We start from the raw sequence: 16,549 nt of genomic DNA, 5'->3' as shown, positions 1-16,549 counted from the left end.
GTGTACCTTTTTGTATGTATGTAGTTTTATAAAATTTAATTTATGTACAGTACAGTATATATTTTCTGAAATTTACATACATAACATGAGCAAAAGGCAATGCAAAACAATAACTGGTATTTTAAAAAATCATTTATTTTAAATTATGCATTTTTGAATAAGTCTATAATTTTTGTATATAGAAAGTGTCATACAAACATTTGTGAGGGCTTATACCGAAAAAAAAGTTCTATATATATAAAATATATATAAAATGTAAATGCCTTTGATGTCTAAATGTCTAAAAATATGGTTGATAACTAGTGTTAAATAAAATAGTGATATGAATACTGAAACTTCTTTTTATTTGGCTGCATATACTTACAATATGTTATGTTCAGTAATGAATAAACATCACTGCTTTTGACCTCAGTTTTACTAAAGCAATGAAGTCTGTATAGAATATATATATAAAGCTTTAGAGTCTGAGCAAACAATGACAATGACGGTCTGAACGCTTGTGAGCCATTTTGAATGAAATTACTCAGCTATAAATGCTGGTCCTTATTCTCTCGAGCTGCGAAGATTACTAAATGTTTGTGTCATTGAATTCAAATATATTTTCCAATTCATCTCATGAGTGTCTTCAGACAACACTGTGATGTTATATATGCTGCAGTTGTTTTGGCCACTGTAGTTTGGATCAATGTTTTATTTACTGGTCTGCAAACAATCCTCACAACAGTGTTCTCATTTGACATTTATTGTCACACAACAATATTATAGTTATTTAAGGATGAAGAGCAAGCATTAAATTAATAAAATGGAAAATCATAAAATATTTAGGAGAAAAAATATTTTATTAATCATTTACATCAAGTCAAGTTAAGTCAAGTTTATCTGTACAGCGCTTTTCACAATACAAATCATTGCAAAGCAACTTTACAGCAAATTAAGTTTCTATAATATTTAGTGGAAGCTTATCAGTGCATTTTTCTTACTTTGTTCTGTCGTGGAAGTCCCTTGATGACACATCATACAGGCAGGAGTGCTGTTGCCACAGCTCCACGAACCTTTCCTCCATCTCATAATTCCACCTAGCAGCACCATCATCTCTCTTTCGTTTTGCCATGTTTGAAACCTGTGTATGAAAGAGCTTCTCTGGTGCTATTGGTCAACGTCACCAATGTGACAGAACTCGTCGTGGATGACGGAAAAAAAATTAAACATGCTAGTCTTTCTGTCGTGATGTCGTGAAGCATCGCAGATGCAGAATCGGTTGTCATCCCCTATGACACACTACACGTGCTGAAACGATGGAATCTTGCGTCCCGACGCACATTGTCGTTTAGGAATCCCCACGACACCCTACGTCAAGCAAAAATATGGAGCTCTCGCCTAATGAGCTAATGATCAGAATCAGGTGTGTTAAGGGAGACACACAAAATGTGCAGAGCCGTGTGTCCCCAGAACCAGGATTGAAAACCACTGATGTAGAGCAATGCCCAATCCTGTTCCTGAAGATCTACCTGCAGATTTTAGGTTCCAACCCTGATCAAACACACTGTCTTTCTTAATAGGTCTTTGATTTCAGGTGTGTTTAAACCATAAATTATAGGATTTATATGATATATAGCATTGGTGGAAGAGCAAATGGCAGAGATGTGCTGATGACCCCATCAGTTTAATGGTGACCAAAACCTCTCTGGGGAAGGAATGTCCAATCCTGCTCCTTCAGGGCCTTCCAGAAAAGTATATCTCTAAGGCCTAATTAAACACACCTGAAGCAGCTAATCAAGGTAATCAGGATCAGAGAAATTGCCAGGCAAGTGTGTCTTCAGGAGCAGGATTGAACACCTCTGTGCATTTACTGGGCCTGTTGCCCCAAGGCAAATTTCTGTATGTAGGGTCCATGGATGGCACAGATATTAAAGTAAAATATTTTATTAAAATTTTAGTAAAAGTAATTCTAGATAACAAAACAATTTAAACTGGAGTATGCATTATTTCACTACAGCTTATTTTACTGTACTTCTGACCTGTTGACACTTATGTTGTGCTTTTGTTTTTCTTTATGATCTATATGAATTTAGTGTCATAAAAGTATTATTACAATAATTCAAAGATGAATATTATGCTAGTCTATTATGTGACACTGGGTCCCACTTTATATTAGGTGGTCATAACTAATATGTAGCTTACTTACATTTAAATTAATCATTTCATACAATGCACTTATTGCGTGCATACATGTTTTTACATTGTACTTATATATTTTTAAAATAACTGCATGTAAATACATCTGTAATTAATTTCTGAAATTATATTTATAATTACACTGTTGACCCATCCCTTACACCTAAACCCACTCTTAAACCTATCCATACCACCAAACCTGTCCCTAACCTTACCCATATCCCACCTCAATAGCAGAAGAGGTGTTTTGCAATACAATATGAACACAATAAGTACATTGTACTTATTTTTTTTATGTAAGTACATAGTAGTTAAGGCCACTTAATATAAAGTGGGACCTGACACTGAAAACTGTAATGCAACAATGTCAAGCTTTTTAAACCCCTCTGGGTTTTACAAAAAAAATCAAACATACCTGTACTCTTTTTTTTCTCAAATGTTATTAAAGATTCCACTCCGTTTGTGTCCTCTTGGTTGTGGTCATTTCCTGTCCTCTGATGATGACCACAATCACTGTCTTCCATGTCTGGGCTTACAGCACACTGAAGATGCATTCATGGATGGTTCATGCCTGCACTGCGAGCGCATGACCATGACATGCTATGAACGCGTCTCTCTTTTCTGAGGAATGGACAAGACCCCTCTACCACTACCCATCCCGGTTTCTCTGCTCCAAGCAGTGGATCGCCGGCTCGTGCTCTGGGAGATCTGAGGATCTCAGTGAGAGCAAATCTGCCAGGCCAGTCCCCACGGACCTCTCACTCCCCATGCAGAGCTTGTCCCGTACAGCTGCCGGACGATTCTGCTGGCCTGTCTCATGGCAGTCCCAGCGTTTCATTCAGAGATCATCTGGAGGATCAGATGTCGATAGCAGCATCAGGGGATGGGCTATCGTTCTCTGAGGATGAAGACTCGGACCCAGAGCTGATGGTCAGGTTTGCCCAGGCAACCGTGAGCATCAGGCTGGAGGTGAGCACACCGCCCAGCCCTGAGTGCTCGTGGCTGGATGATTGGTTTCTCGGCACAAAGCACGGCTCACAACCTCGTTCTGCTCCACGTCCTTTCTTTCCGGAGGTGCATGAGGTGGTCACAAAGTTGTTAAAGGCCCCTTTTACAGCCAGAAGCCACTCGTCGACCTCCTCCGTCCTCACTACCCTCGATGGTGGGGTGGCTAGGGGGTACGTTGGCATTCCCCAGGTGGAGAGAGCAGCTGTGGTGCACCTTCCGCAAAACGTCGCCACCTGGAGGAATCATCCGCGCCTCCCCTCCCGTCAGCGCCAGCGTCAGGGCCAGGCCGCCTCTGCCCAGCATGCCATAGCGATCCTGCAGGTCAGGATCCTGCACCAAGCCAAGGCACTCAAACAAATACACAAGGGTAGTACTAACCCGAGGTTGATGCAGGAGCTGCTCTGGGTGACAAAGGTCATGGCACGGTCCCTTAGGCAGGCGATGTCCATCTTGGTGGTCCAAGAGCGTCATCTCTGGCTTAACCTGGTCGAAATGAGAGACACTGGCAAATTGTGTTTTCTTGACGCTCCCATCTGGCCTGTTTGGTGACACTGTCGAGGACATTGCCCAGCAATTCTCATCTTGCCCCGACGTGACCCTCCTTATGTCACCCTTCTGTCAAGGGCTGGCCAACAGCCTTCTTGTCGCCGTGGGTGCCCTCCTGCATTTTCCACAACAGCGTCCTCCCACACTTAAGTAACACCTAATCAGGAGGTGAGGGGAGCTGCTCTTTTTCAGGATATGGCGGGAACAGCGCCACTCCTTACCCCGGAGGAGGGCCGGGTGGAGAATCTTTTGATTCCTTCTCTTTCTGGTACCCACATTCTCAAAGAAAGAGCAGTTTCCTCTTCCTCCAGGTTATATGGCTTGTGTGTTGACAGTAAGCAATGCACCGCTTCCTCACTCTCACCCACAATGCCCCTTATCGCCAGTGGCCAAGAGACCACAGTTTGAGGACTCCTCACGCGTCTCAAGCCAGTCCCTTCGGGGACACCAGCAATTCTGTCAGTGTGACTAAGGACGCTATGCCCCCTGGGGCGACCAGAAGGATTCCTCTCCGCTGCACCACCGCAGGTATGTCGATACTACTATGTTTGGTACTACTTGTACAGAGCTTGGGGTCGTGGCTAGTGCTTCCCAATCCATCCCGCTGGCTTATTCGGACAATTCGATTCTGCTACGCAATTCAGTTCGCCAGGTGACCCCCCTGGTTCAGCGGCGTTATCAAGACTTCTGTGGCAGTCTGAGACGCTCCTGTCCAGCACGAGGAGATTGTGGTCCTGCTGGCGAAGGAAGCAAACAAGCCTGTTTCTCCAGTCGAGATGAAGCATGATGATGAAGATTTATAGCCCTTACTTCATTGTGCCAAAGAAAAGCGGTTGCCTTCGGCCAGTATTGAATCTGCAAGTCTTGAATCAGGCCCTTCACAAGCTTCTACTCAAGATATTGACGCAGAAGCGCATCCTCAAGCGCATGCATCCAACCCCAGGACTGGTTTGCAGCGGTTGACCTGAAGGACTCATAATTTCATGTCTCGATTCTTCCTCGACACAGACATTTCTTCGTTTTGCGTTCGAGGGTCGGGTGTATCAGTACAAGGTCCTCCCATTCGGGTTGTCCCTGTCCCCTCGTGTCTTTACCAAAGTCACAGAGGGAGCCCTTGCCCGGTTACAGGAAATGGGCATCAGGATCCTCAACTATCTTGACGACTGGCTCATCATGGCCCAATCACAAGAACAGTTGTGCGATCACAGGGACCTGGTGCTCTGGCACCTCAGCCTCAACGGAAAAGAGCATGCTCTCCCCTGTGCAGAGAGTCTTTTTTCTTGGTATGGAATTTGACTCGGTCAACATGACGGCGCATCTTACCAATGAGTGTGCCCAATCAGTGCTGAACTGATCCTGAGTTCCTTCAGGGGCAGGACGGTACCACTGAAACAATTTCAGCGATTCATGGGGGCATTTGGCATCCGCAGCCATGGTTACGGTGTTCGGATTGCACCATATGAGACCATTTCAGCACTGGTTGCACAACCGTGTCCCAAGATGGGCATGGCACCATGGTACACATCGCGTGACCATCACGCCGATGTGCCAACGCACATCCAACCCCTGATCAGACCTTGCTTTTCTACGGGCCGGGGTGCCCTTAGAACAAGTGCCCTGGCATGTTGTTGTCATGACACATGCCTCCAAGACAGGCTGGGGCTCCACATACAATGGACAGACAGCCTCGGTTTGTACGTCGACCGCCAGGGAGGTCTACAATCATGTCGCATGTCACATGTCACTCCTCCTCTGGAGTCAGATGCGGCTCAAGTCACTGCGCCCTGTCCACATTCCAGGGGAGCTCAATCGTGCTGCCAAATCACTCTCACAACAGCTCACTTTCCCCAGAGAGTGGCGACTCCATCCCCAGGTGGTCTAGGTGATCTAGAGTCGATTTGGGGAAGCCCAGGTAGACCTGTTTGCTCCCCACAGGTCCTCCCACTGCCAGCTGTACTATTCCCTGACCGAGGCCCCCCTCGGCACGGATGCACTGGCACACAGCTGGCCCCAGGGCCTACGCAAGTATGCATTTCCCCCAGTGGTTGCACAACCGTGTCCCAAGATGGGCATGGCACCATGGTACACATCGCGTGACCATCACGCCGATGTGCCAACGCACATCCAACCCCTGATCAGACCTTGCTTTTCTACGGGCCGGGGTGCCCTTAGAACAAGTGCCCCGGCATGTTGTTGTCATGACACATGCCTCCAAGACAGGCTGGGGCTCCACATACAATGGACAGACAGCCTCGGTTTGTACGTCGACCGCCAGGGAGGTCTACAATCATGTCGCATGTCACATGTCACTCCTCCTCTGGAGTCAGATGCGGCTCAAGTCACTGCGCCCTGTCCACATTCCAGGGGAGCTCAATCGTGCTGCCAAATCACTCTCACAACAGCTCACTTTCCCCAGAGAGTGGCGACTCCATCCCCAGGTGGTCTAGGTGATCTAGAGTCGATTTGGGGAAGCCCAGGTAGACCTGTTTGCTCCCCACAAGTCCTCCCACTGCCAGCTGTACTATTCCCTGACCGAGGCCCCCCTCGGCACGGATGCACTGGCACACAGCTGGCCCCAGGGCCTACGCAAGTATGCATTTCCCCCAGTGAGCCTTATCGCACAGACACTGTGTAAGGTCAGGGAGGACAAGGAACAGGTTTTGCTGGTTGTTGCACCCGCATCCATATCTTTGGAACCTTCAAGGCGAGCTTATGCCTTAAAGTGGAGTCTGTTCGCTAACTGGTGTTTTTCTCGCCAAGAAGACCCTCGAAGCTGCCCAATCAGAGTCGTGCTTTCTTTCCTGCAAGAAAAGTTGGAGCATAGACTGTCACCCTCTACCTTATCGCAGCGCATCATGATGCAGTGGACAGCCGGTCTCTGGGGAAGCACAACCTGATCATCAGGTTCCTGAGGGGCATCAGAAGGTTAAACCTACTTAGCCACCCCTTGTGCCTTCTTGGGAATTTTTCTTTTGTCCTGAAATGAATGTGAACATAGATATATTCTTCACAAACTGCTTGATGAAATCTGACTTTTTCGGTTAGATTTGTCTTGGGGTCAGTAAAAATATAAGATGTTCATGCACACAGTTGACATCCGCTGCATTCATAAACAAGTAATGTAAATAAATCCTCCCACTGCCAGCTGTACTATTCCCTGACCGAGGCCCCCCTCGGCACGGATGCACTGGCACACAGCTGGCCCCAGGGCCTACGCAAGTATGCATTTCCCCCAGTGAGCCTTATCGCACAGACACTGTGTAAGGTCAGGGAGGACAAGGAACAGGTTTTGCTGGTTGTGCAGCATATCACTGCAGTTCATCAACGCACACGTTCAATCCCAGGGGTGATGATGATACATCATATACGATATATTAAAAATTTAATATTTTCCTTTAAACTGTGTCATGTAGTTGTGTGTGATGTACTATTCAGGACCACAACATTACTAAAGATAATAGGCAGGTACTGGGTTCAAGATGGAACCATTTCATTCTTGGGCTTCTTTCTTCAAAGGTTTTTTGTGAAATATTTTGGCTCGGTCACTGCTCTTTGTTGGAAGTAATGGCTATAGATCTCTATGCAGCAATCTGTTTCCCACTTCGGTATCATAGTATCATGACAAACAGAAATGTATTCATTCTGATCCTGGGCACTTGGTTGTTGGGTTTGATAGGCCCTTTGATGATGATCATCCGAGCTTATCCTCTCCCTTACTGTGCAAGTAACGTCATTGTGCACTGTTGCTGTGATCATATTTCTATTACAACACTGGCATGCACTGACAGAGAAGAATATAGTTATCTAGAATGCATTCATGCTATGATAGTACTGCTGGGCTCTCTTGCTGTTATTGTTTTCTCTTACTGTGTCATCATTGTGTCAGTTCCGCGTAAATCAAGTGCTCAAGAAAGGACGAAGACTTTCTCCACCTGCAGTTCTCAGCTTATCATAATTGCCGTTTTTTACCTACCCAAATGTTTTAATTATTTGTCAGCCAATATTAATATAAAATTCAGAACTGATTTGCGAATAGTCATTATTATGACGTGTATAGCCTTTTATATTTATAGCCATGATCAACCCCCTCATTTATTGTTTGAGAACAGATGAGGTAAAGAAGGTTTTAATAAAAAAAACTTAAGAGGAAAAAAATGACATTAAATCAGCGAAGACCTGACTGTACCTTTTTGTCTGTAGTTTTATAATACATTTTTTTATACAGTATATATTTTCTGAACATCAAAATACATGACACGAGCAAAAGGCAATACAAACAAAAACTTTAATTAAATGGTTTGCTATTTTAATACAAACATTTGTGAGGTCTTACACATTTGAGTCAAAAATGCAAAAAAGCTGTGCACATGCCACAAACCCAAATATGTCTCAGGACAAAAAAAAGACAAACTGAAGCAAAATACAAAAGCAATGTCTGCACACTGATAACTGCTCCATATATAAAAAATAAATAAATAAATAAAAACTTTTTATTGCAATATTTTTTTTAAAAATATATCAGCAATTATGTCAGTGTGTGGACATTGCTTTTTTATTTTGCTTACACATGAGAGTCCATTTAACATCACTGCTTTTGACCTCAGTTTTACTAAAGCAGTGAAGCCTGTTTATTGTTTTTATTTTATTTTATGTAAAGCACTTTGAATTACCATTGTGTATGAAATGTGCTATACAAATAAACTTGCCTTGCCTTGCCTTGTAAAGATATCATGACTTCTTCCTATGTATTATAAACAAATAATATGTACTTTGCTTTATATATATTTATTTAATATCACAGATAGTTTATCATTTAAAATATATAAAATAAAATAATGTAAAATAAAGTTCTAGAGTTATTAACAGATATTAGGCCATAATGGTCAATAATTAGATTCATGCTAGTAAAAAAAAACTAAAAATGAAATGTGCAGTTACACTAACAAATTGACATTTGGATTCCAAATTAGGAAAACATTAGGAAGTTATATTATTTGAATTACTCTGTCCAGCTTTTGATCTCAGGTTGTCATACACAGTTAAACAACATATACTTACTTGAATTTACCACTAGATGGAAGTAAAAGACCATTTATGAAGCTGAGATTTTACATAAACGTGTGGCACTGATTTTCTTATGAAGTGTTACTTAAAGACTTCAAAAATAGTTTGTCTCTACATCATTTTAATTCTAAAAAATTTTACATTGTCATTGTTATCTTTAAATTAAATCTATAAGCTTCTGAATAGGGCGTGACACAATAAACTGAAACATATATTTGTGTGCATATGGGTTAATGTTCATTTTCTTTATTCATTACTAAAAACAGGAAAATAACAAATGTACAGAAACAAGAGCAACATCTGCAGATCTCATGTCAAAATGGACCCCTATACAAATTACAAACAGGAATGCATTATGAAATATTATGTTATTTAGTCAGGTGTCTTAGTTGTTATTGCAGAAAACCAATCAAAATACATTTATAGATGACAGTGAAAAATAGTTTGACCTAAGTGTTTAAGGTCAACATAGTAACAACTGCACAAGCAGTACAAAACACTTGAAATCAGCTGAATTAATGAATAAAGGTTAGATAACGGTAATTTTGCTTATTTTAATACATACAAATATTACTCTTTTAAAAGTTAATTTTTTTTAAAATATGCATTTGTGAAAAGATTTTGTTCACTGGCATTATTTTTGTACTGTAAGTCATACAGACCTCTGTGAGGCCTGGGAATGTAGTCTTTATATGGGTAATTTAATTCCCAGTCATTAAATAAATAAATAAACATTTCAGTCATTTAGACATGTTCTCTCTAATTGGTGCAGATCTGTTTTTAAGCACTTTTCGAATAATGTCTTTGATTTTAGCTGTGTTTAAAACATAAATGATGGATTTTAGCATTGGTGGAATAGCATATGCCAGAGATGTGCTGATGACTCTGACATTGAGTGTAAGAGAAACCAAAAATGCAGCAATGTATGAGCTGCATATGGGCAGAAAATATATCCCTACTAACAACAGGTGAGAAATACAGGTCTTCAGAGCTTTTAAACGTCCTTGCCAAGTTGTCATTTTGATTAAAGCAAGAAAAATTCCCATATATAAAAAGGACTATAATAATTAATGGTGCTACAATGTATAAAGCTGAAACAAGAAACCCAATGATCTTGTTAATCAACAGGGCTGGACTTCAGTCTCATTACTATGGACTTGTATCATACATATACATATATATATTTCTCAAACAAATGAATGCATGTTAAAGCAAAGTAAATGTTTTCTTAAAAATACACTGGCTACACTTACATACACATACAGAAACTTACAACTAGATGGCAGTAAAAGACCATTTATGCAGATTTATATAAACGTGTAGCATTGATTTTCTCATGAGGTATAAAAGACTTTGGAAAGAGTTTACCTCTAATTCAATTTAATACTAAATATTATGCTACATTTTCACTGTTATGTTTGAATCAGTCCAATAGGCAATATATAATTCTGATCACCTTTAAAAAGAGTGACACAATAAACTGAAATATACACATTTATGTGTATATGGGTTAATGTTAAAATTTTTTTCATTATTACATAGCAAAGAAAAAAAAAAGGAAAACAACAAATGCAGCGAAACAAGCAGCAGATCTCAGATCATTAAAAAATGTAATGGTATTACAAATTCCAACAGAAATACATGATAAAATATTATTTTACTTAGTCACATGACTCAAGCAGTTTTTATTATTTAAAAAATTACTAATAAATATAAAATAAAAAATAAACCAAAACACATTTATAGATGGCCATGTACAATGCGTTTAATGTCAACAAAATGTTTTTTCACATTTTTCACATGTGATGTATACGGGAAAAAAATTTTTCAGAATTTTAAAAGGCAATACAAAGAATTTGTACAAAGATTTACAAAGATTGTTACTCTGTCAAAAGATCATTTTTCAAAGTATGCATTTCTGAAAAGACATTGTTCACTGACATTATTATTAACTCTGTGAGGCCTGAGAATGTAGTCTTCATATAGGTAATTTAATTAGCAATCATTAAACAAGACATTTCAGTCATTTAGAAAGGTTCTCTCTACTTGGTGCAGGTCTGTTTTTAAAAAAATGTTGAACTATGTCTTTGATTTCAGCTGTGTTTAAAACATAAATGATGGGATTTAGCATCGGCGGAATAGCATATGCCAGAGACGTACTGATGACCCTTGCATTGGGGGCAAGAGAAAGCAAGAGCTGCGCAAAGTACGTACAGAACAAGGGAAGGAAATATATCCCTACTAACAACAGATGAGAGACACAGGTCTTTAGAGCTTTTAAACGTCCTTGCCAAGTTGTAATTTTGATTAAAGCAAAAAAAATGCAAAGATATGACAGGACTATTATGACCAATGGTGCCACAAGGTATAAACCTGTGATGAGAAACGCCATGAACTTATTAATGTTATTGTCATTACAAGCCAACCTATACACTGGTCCATGATCACAAAAATAACTCTGTATCATATTAGATTCACAGAATGAAAGTCGGGTGATCAAAGACACCATCAAAGCCACAATAGAAGAATTAAATGCCCAAACTGCTGAGAAAACTAAAACCATACTTGTATTGTTTACAAGAGCATGATATCTTAATGGCAAACAAATTGCAATGAAGCGATCATATGCCAGAACAACAAGAGTGACACTTTGTATAGAACTGAAAAGAAACACAAAAAACATGTTCACCAAGCAAGCATTGTAGGAGATGTACTGTGAGTCAAACAGCAAAGTCTTCATCATGTTAGGAATCAGTGCATTAGTTTCACCAATGTCAGCCAAGGCCAAGTTAAACACACCAATGTACTTTGGACTGTGCAGACTTCGTTCAAGAACAATAATGAGAAGCACTATAGAGTTCCCAATTATAGTAATAAAATATGTGATAAATAAGAATATATAGTAATAATTGCTGTAAGGTATACCTGAAAGTCCAATGATGAAAAAGTATTCAGGGTGAACAATGGAGATATTCTGGTAAAAACTTGCATTTAAAGAACTCATTGCAGCTTTGTGTTTGATGTTTTGAACAATCTGTCAACAGAAATTACCACAAAAAACATAAGCAAAATCTAGGAAATGTGCATAATTTGTCATTTCAAACATGTAAATATAATTTAAAATTCTGAAAATATACCTTCATGTACCTGTATTCTCTCATGCTGCAGAGATCTGGCTATCTGTGTCACTGCATCCAAGTATATCTTCTGATTCATCTCTTGAGAGCCTTCAGACAACACAGTGATGTAATACTTATATGTTGTAGTAAATGTTTTTGTCACTATTTTGGAACAATTTTTTATTCCTCACAACCACTGCTCTTTCTGTTCTCATTTGTGCATACCATGATATGGTATTTCAATAAATTTATTGTTTGTCTATTATGTGACACAGAATGTCTGTGTACTTTCATTTCAAGCACCAAGTGAATATAAACAATTGTATAGGATTATATATAATAAAACACGGTAATTATTATTCTGTTTAACGCATCAAAAAATATTTAACATAATTAATGCAGCCTTTTTTTGCAGCCTTTAATTAATCCTTTTTTTTCGTCCTTGGAATCCTTTGGCTAGAGTTACAGTAGACCATGCGTCTGTCCAAATACCCACACTTGCCAGGTCTTAAAAATGACAAAGCACAGTGCCCTTAACACACACTAAATCCACACTCCGAAGTGGTATTCAAGGCTAAGCGTATCCTATCATGCATCATGTTCTGGAAATAAATCGCATAACTTTTTTTCCGAGATCTTGGAAATGGATGTCATGGAAACCTGTCCAGTGTAAATTAAATATTAATAAATAATTACATATTACATTTAATTTGGTAGTAAAACATAACGTGTTGCACATTTTATTGTTGCAAAGATGCGTGCGTATTTTGTATAACATTTGCAACTGCTTTTTATCACTTAATTAGATGCACCACAATTACTAAATTGTGTAATCTGTTATGGGGATAACTGAACAGACATTTAAAAGTTTATATTAAATGCAAAGTATTAAAATCAAATCAAAATCAAAATAAAGCTCTGTAAACACTTGCGTTTTTATAACTCTATAATCGTGTCCCATCGGGTAACGAAAAGTTCTACACACATTTGTGGTCTCCACACCCACTTATATGGCAAGCTGTTTCAGTTTAAAATGTTCCCAGCATTACTCGTCGTAATTGCATTTTTACTTGTAACAATTAAATTACAGAGTTCTGCAATTCAGTTCTTACTAGTAAAAATTATAATTATAATTAATCAGAGAGATCTGTAATTTCATTTTTATTAGTAAGAACCGAATTAGAAAGCTCTCTAATTGGCATTGTTACTCGTAAGAATTGAACTGTAGAGCTCTCTAATTTAATTTTAATTCTTATTAGTAAGAATGCAATTGCAGAGCTTACTAATTCAGTTAGAGAAAGCTCTAATTCAATTGTCATTAGTAAGAATTGCATTAAAGAGTTCTCTAGTTGTAATTCATACTATTAAGGATTGCATTAGAGAGCTCTTTAATTCAGTTCTTACTAGTAATAATGAAGCTCTCTAACTGTAATTGTAACTAGTAAAAATTTATTTAAAAAGCTCTCTAATTGGCATTGTTACTAGTAAGAATTTAATTGTAGAACTCTCTAATTGAATTGTTACTAGTAAAAATGCAATTATGATGAGTAACGCTGAGAATATTTTAAAGCTAAGACAGCTTGCCATTCACTTGAACACTTGGGCCAAATACAGGAAATACGTCATGTAAGTGGTCAAGTGTCGATAAGCATGATAAGACACAAAAGAGATTCTGTACTTTTGTGCTTTCATGTGAAGCAGCTCTCTGTGAACAAAGACACATGCAGTACCAGACAGCGCACCAGTAGGTCATTCTTTTTCGCGCTACAGTGGACAAATACACAAAATTGCATCAAAATGATATTAGAAGAGAAGAATAAAATATAAAATGGAAATAAAAATAAAATTCTCTGAGAAATTGTGGAACTGACTTCACGTTCCCTCCCTTGGCTGCTCCCTTGGCCTTGAACCTTCTGCGTTTGCAAAATACCCCAGACAAGGCAACACAAGCCCTGCCTTGATGTAATGATTGACAGGGTGGGGGCGTGATCTGCTCGGAAAGCATTTTCAAATCCACATTGACTTAAACTAAGCTACAAACTAAACTCACGGCTCTCTCATAACCGTCTCACACAAGCGCCTGTCAAAGCAGTCATCTGTTGTTGCAGTCTTCGCTATTTTGCTGCTGTTGTTGTTCCGTCCCTTTAGTTTAATTTTCTACTGTGAAACAGCAGCCCGGGCCAGTGCTGCCACCTTGTGGAACAATTGATTAGGGCTTACAAAGTACGCATGGTTACAAAAATTGAGTGGTGAACATACAGTACGCGCATACTATTCTGAAGACAAAATTTGCGTCACTGTAAAACGTGAAGTATACTTTGGGCTTAATGCTGCGTTCAAGTCCTCCTGGGACACTGACAAGTCGTAAAACGACGTCAGGTGTGTTCAAGTCACTTTGGTCGGAGCAAGATGGCGATTTAACTTTTCTTCACTTTTTGAACTCTACATCTACAAAATGATAAATAATGTACATCATTGTGTTTTTGCTTTTTTCTGTTTTTATTCAATTTATGAAGGTGATGTAAACTGAATCATTATATATTCCATGGTTATTATACAATTATATAATATTTTGTACATGTAACTTTTGTGGTTTTGTTTTACATTACAAAAAGTTCATCAAGTTCAAGTTCATTTATTTATAAAGCACATTTATAAACAGCCACAAGACTGACCAAAGTGCAGTACATAAAAATCAGACCATAAACACAGAAATAATAAAACATTTAAATTTAAAAAACAAAAAGAAATGACAGATAAACATTCTGAAGACAGAGTAATAATCAAGACCATAATACAATGTGATTTGAACAGATTGAACAAGTGTGTTTTTAAAAGTGACTTGAAAATGGATAGGGAAGGTGCCACTCTAATCTCAATTGGCAGATTGTTCCATAACCGAGGCCCCACCACAGAAAAAACTCAATCCCATCTACGTTTAAGTCTGGACTGTGGGACTAAAAGGAGATTCTGATCACTGGATCTTACACTTCTAGTTGGAGAATAAAAATGCAGGAGCTCTGAGAGATAACTAGGGGCTTGGTTATGTAAAGATTTATACACCAGTAAGAGAACTTTAAAATCAATTCTAAATTGAATAGGCAGCCAATGGAGGGCCCTCAGTATCGGGGTGATGTGGTCACATTTGCGACTATTTTGAAGAAATCTAGCAGCAGCGTTTTGGTCCAATTGTAGGCGAGTAATTTGTGACTTTGAAATACCACAATATAGTGAGTTGCAGTAATCTAAGCGTGAAATAATAAAAGCGTGAACAGCCATGTCTAACGTTGTAAACATTTAAAAAGTGTTTGATTTTAGACAGCAAGTGGAGTTGGTAAAAACTGGAACCAATTACAGAAGAGATATGTTTATCCAATTTTAATGAATCATCAAAAGGGACTCCCAGATTTCGCACACGAGAAGATCTGAAGGCCGTTAAGCTGCCCAGATCTAGTCTGGTAGCCTGAGAATGATCAGTAGGACTGAAAACAATCACCTCTGTTTTATCTTCATTTAACGTTACAAAATTTTGAGCTAACCAGATTTTGACCTCTTCTAAGCACCTTCGTAAAGTACTAAGTCCTGAAGGATAATTTCTCTTAATAGGTAAATAAATCTGGGTATCGTCAGCGTAAAAATGAAAAGACAGCCCATGCCTTCTTAGAATGGAACCCAGAGGAAGCATGTACAGGGAAAAAAAGGGAGGGCGCCAATATCGAGCCTTGAGGGAGGCCACAGGTGAGATAAGCAACAGGGGAAGAGAAATAACTTAATTTGACAAAAAAAATTCTGTCAGATAAAAATGACTGAAACCACTTAAGAACCGTACCTTTTAGGCCCACGTCTGACTCTAATCAAGATATCAGAATAGAGTGGTCCACAGTATCAAATGCTGCTGATAAATCTAAAAGAACCAGCACCACAGAATCACCAGAGTCGGTAGCTAAAAGTGTCGTTTAACACTCTGAGAAGGGCCATTTCAGTACTATGGACAGATTTGAAACCAGATTGAAAATTGTCAGAAATACAGTTACGATTTAGAAAGAACTGCAGTTGGTCAAACACATTTTTTTCTAAAACATTTGAGATAAATGACAAAACGGAAATGGGACATAAGTTATTCAGGATAAAAGGATCTAGTAAAGGCTTCTTGAGAAGTAGAGAAAACTAACAAATAAAAAAGATTATTAATTTCAACAAATTTACCATCAATACAGACGCTGCATATCTATAGTCTTTGGCAGCGTCCATTGCATCCAACACGTTTTCTCACTATCCAACATGACTTGAACGCACCATTTGTGTCAGTGCATTTAGGAAAAAAAAGACGTCTAAATCACCATTTTGCTACCCTTTTGCTATACCTGTGGCCAGGGCCGTTTCTAGCCAATTTGACGCCCTAGGCGAAATCCCTATTTTTGTTCAATTTTTTTGTTGTTGTTTCTTGAAACATTGATTTAAAGTGTCAGTTATTGCATTATTATTTCAGTCAAACCTATAAAACCCCTTTGTTACCCCAAACTACATATAAAAGCTTTATCAGTGGCATAAAAGTAACCAATGCAGCTACTTAATCATTTGCTACTCGTTAACGCGTTAATGTCCCCTTTAAATAACCTGACGCTCTGCCCTCTATG

The 16,549-nt window shown here is 39.1% G+C and overlaps 1 protein-coding gene and 1 pseudogene across 1 annotated transcript; one reads left to right on the top strand and one right to left on the bottom strand.

Moving 5' to 3' along the window:
* The first annotated feature begins 5,136 nt into the window (after positions 1-5,136).
* On the top strand, positions 5,137-7,873 carry LOC107746674 (olfactory receptor 142-like; annotated as a pseudogene).
* Positions 7,874-9,533: 1,660 nt separating this feature from the next.
* On the bottom strand, positions 9,534-11,797 carry LOC107746703 (olfactory receptor 1M1-like). Its single transcript, XM_016560998.1, has 2 exons — positions 10,877-11,797; positions 9,534-9,593 (listed from the first exon to the last, which is right to left on the bottom strand). The coding sequence occupies exons 1-2, from the start codon at positions 11,795-11,797 to the stop codon at positions 9,534-9,536; spliced, it is 981 nt and encodes a 326-aa protein (XP_016416484.1).
* Between the last annotated feature and the right edge of the window lie 4,752 nt (positions 11,798-16,549).

Source organism: Sinocyclocheilus rhinocerous, unplaced genomic scaffold (genome assembly GCF_001515625.1).
Source record: "Sinocyclocheilus rhinocerous isolate Xijiao unplaced genomic scaffold, SAMN03320098_v1.1 scaffold259, whole genome shotgun sequence".
Classification (NCBI taxonomy): Eukaryota; Metazoa; Chordata; class Actinopteri; order Cypriniformes; family Cyprinidae; genus Sinocyclocheilus; species Sinocyclocheilus rhinocerous.
The sequence above is the reverse complement of the archived record's forward strand: the minus strand, read 5'-3'. Positions and strand labels throughout refer to the sequence as shown.

Excerpts from the sequence above, each read along its gene's own strand:
- LOC107746703 (XM_016560998.1), bottom strand. The coding sequence starts at position 11,797 with ATGAGTTCTTTAAATGCAAGTTTTTACCAGAATATCTCCATTGTTCAC. Across the intron at positions 9,594-10,876 it reads ACACAGCTGAAATCAAAGAC|ATTATTCGAAAAGTGCTTAA; the intron begins ATAGTTCAACAT and ends AAAATCAAAGAC.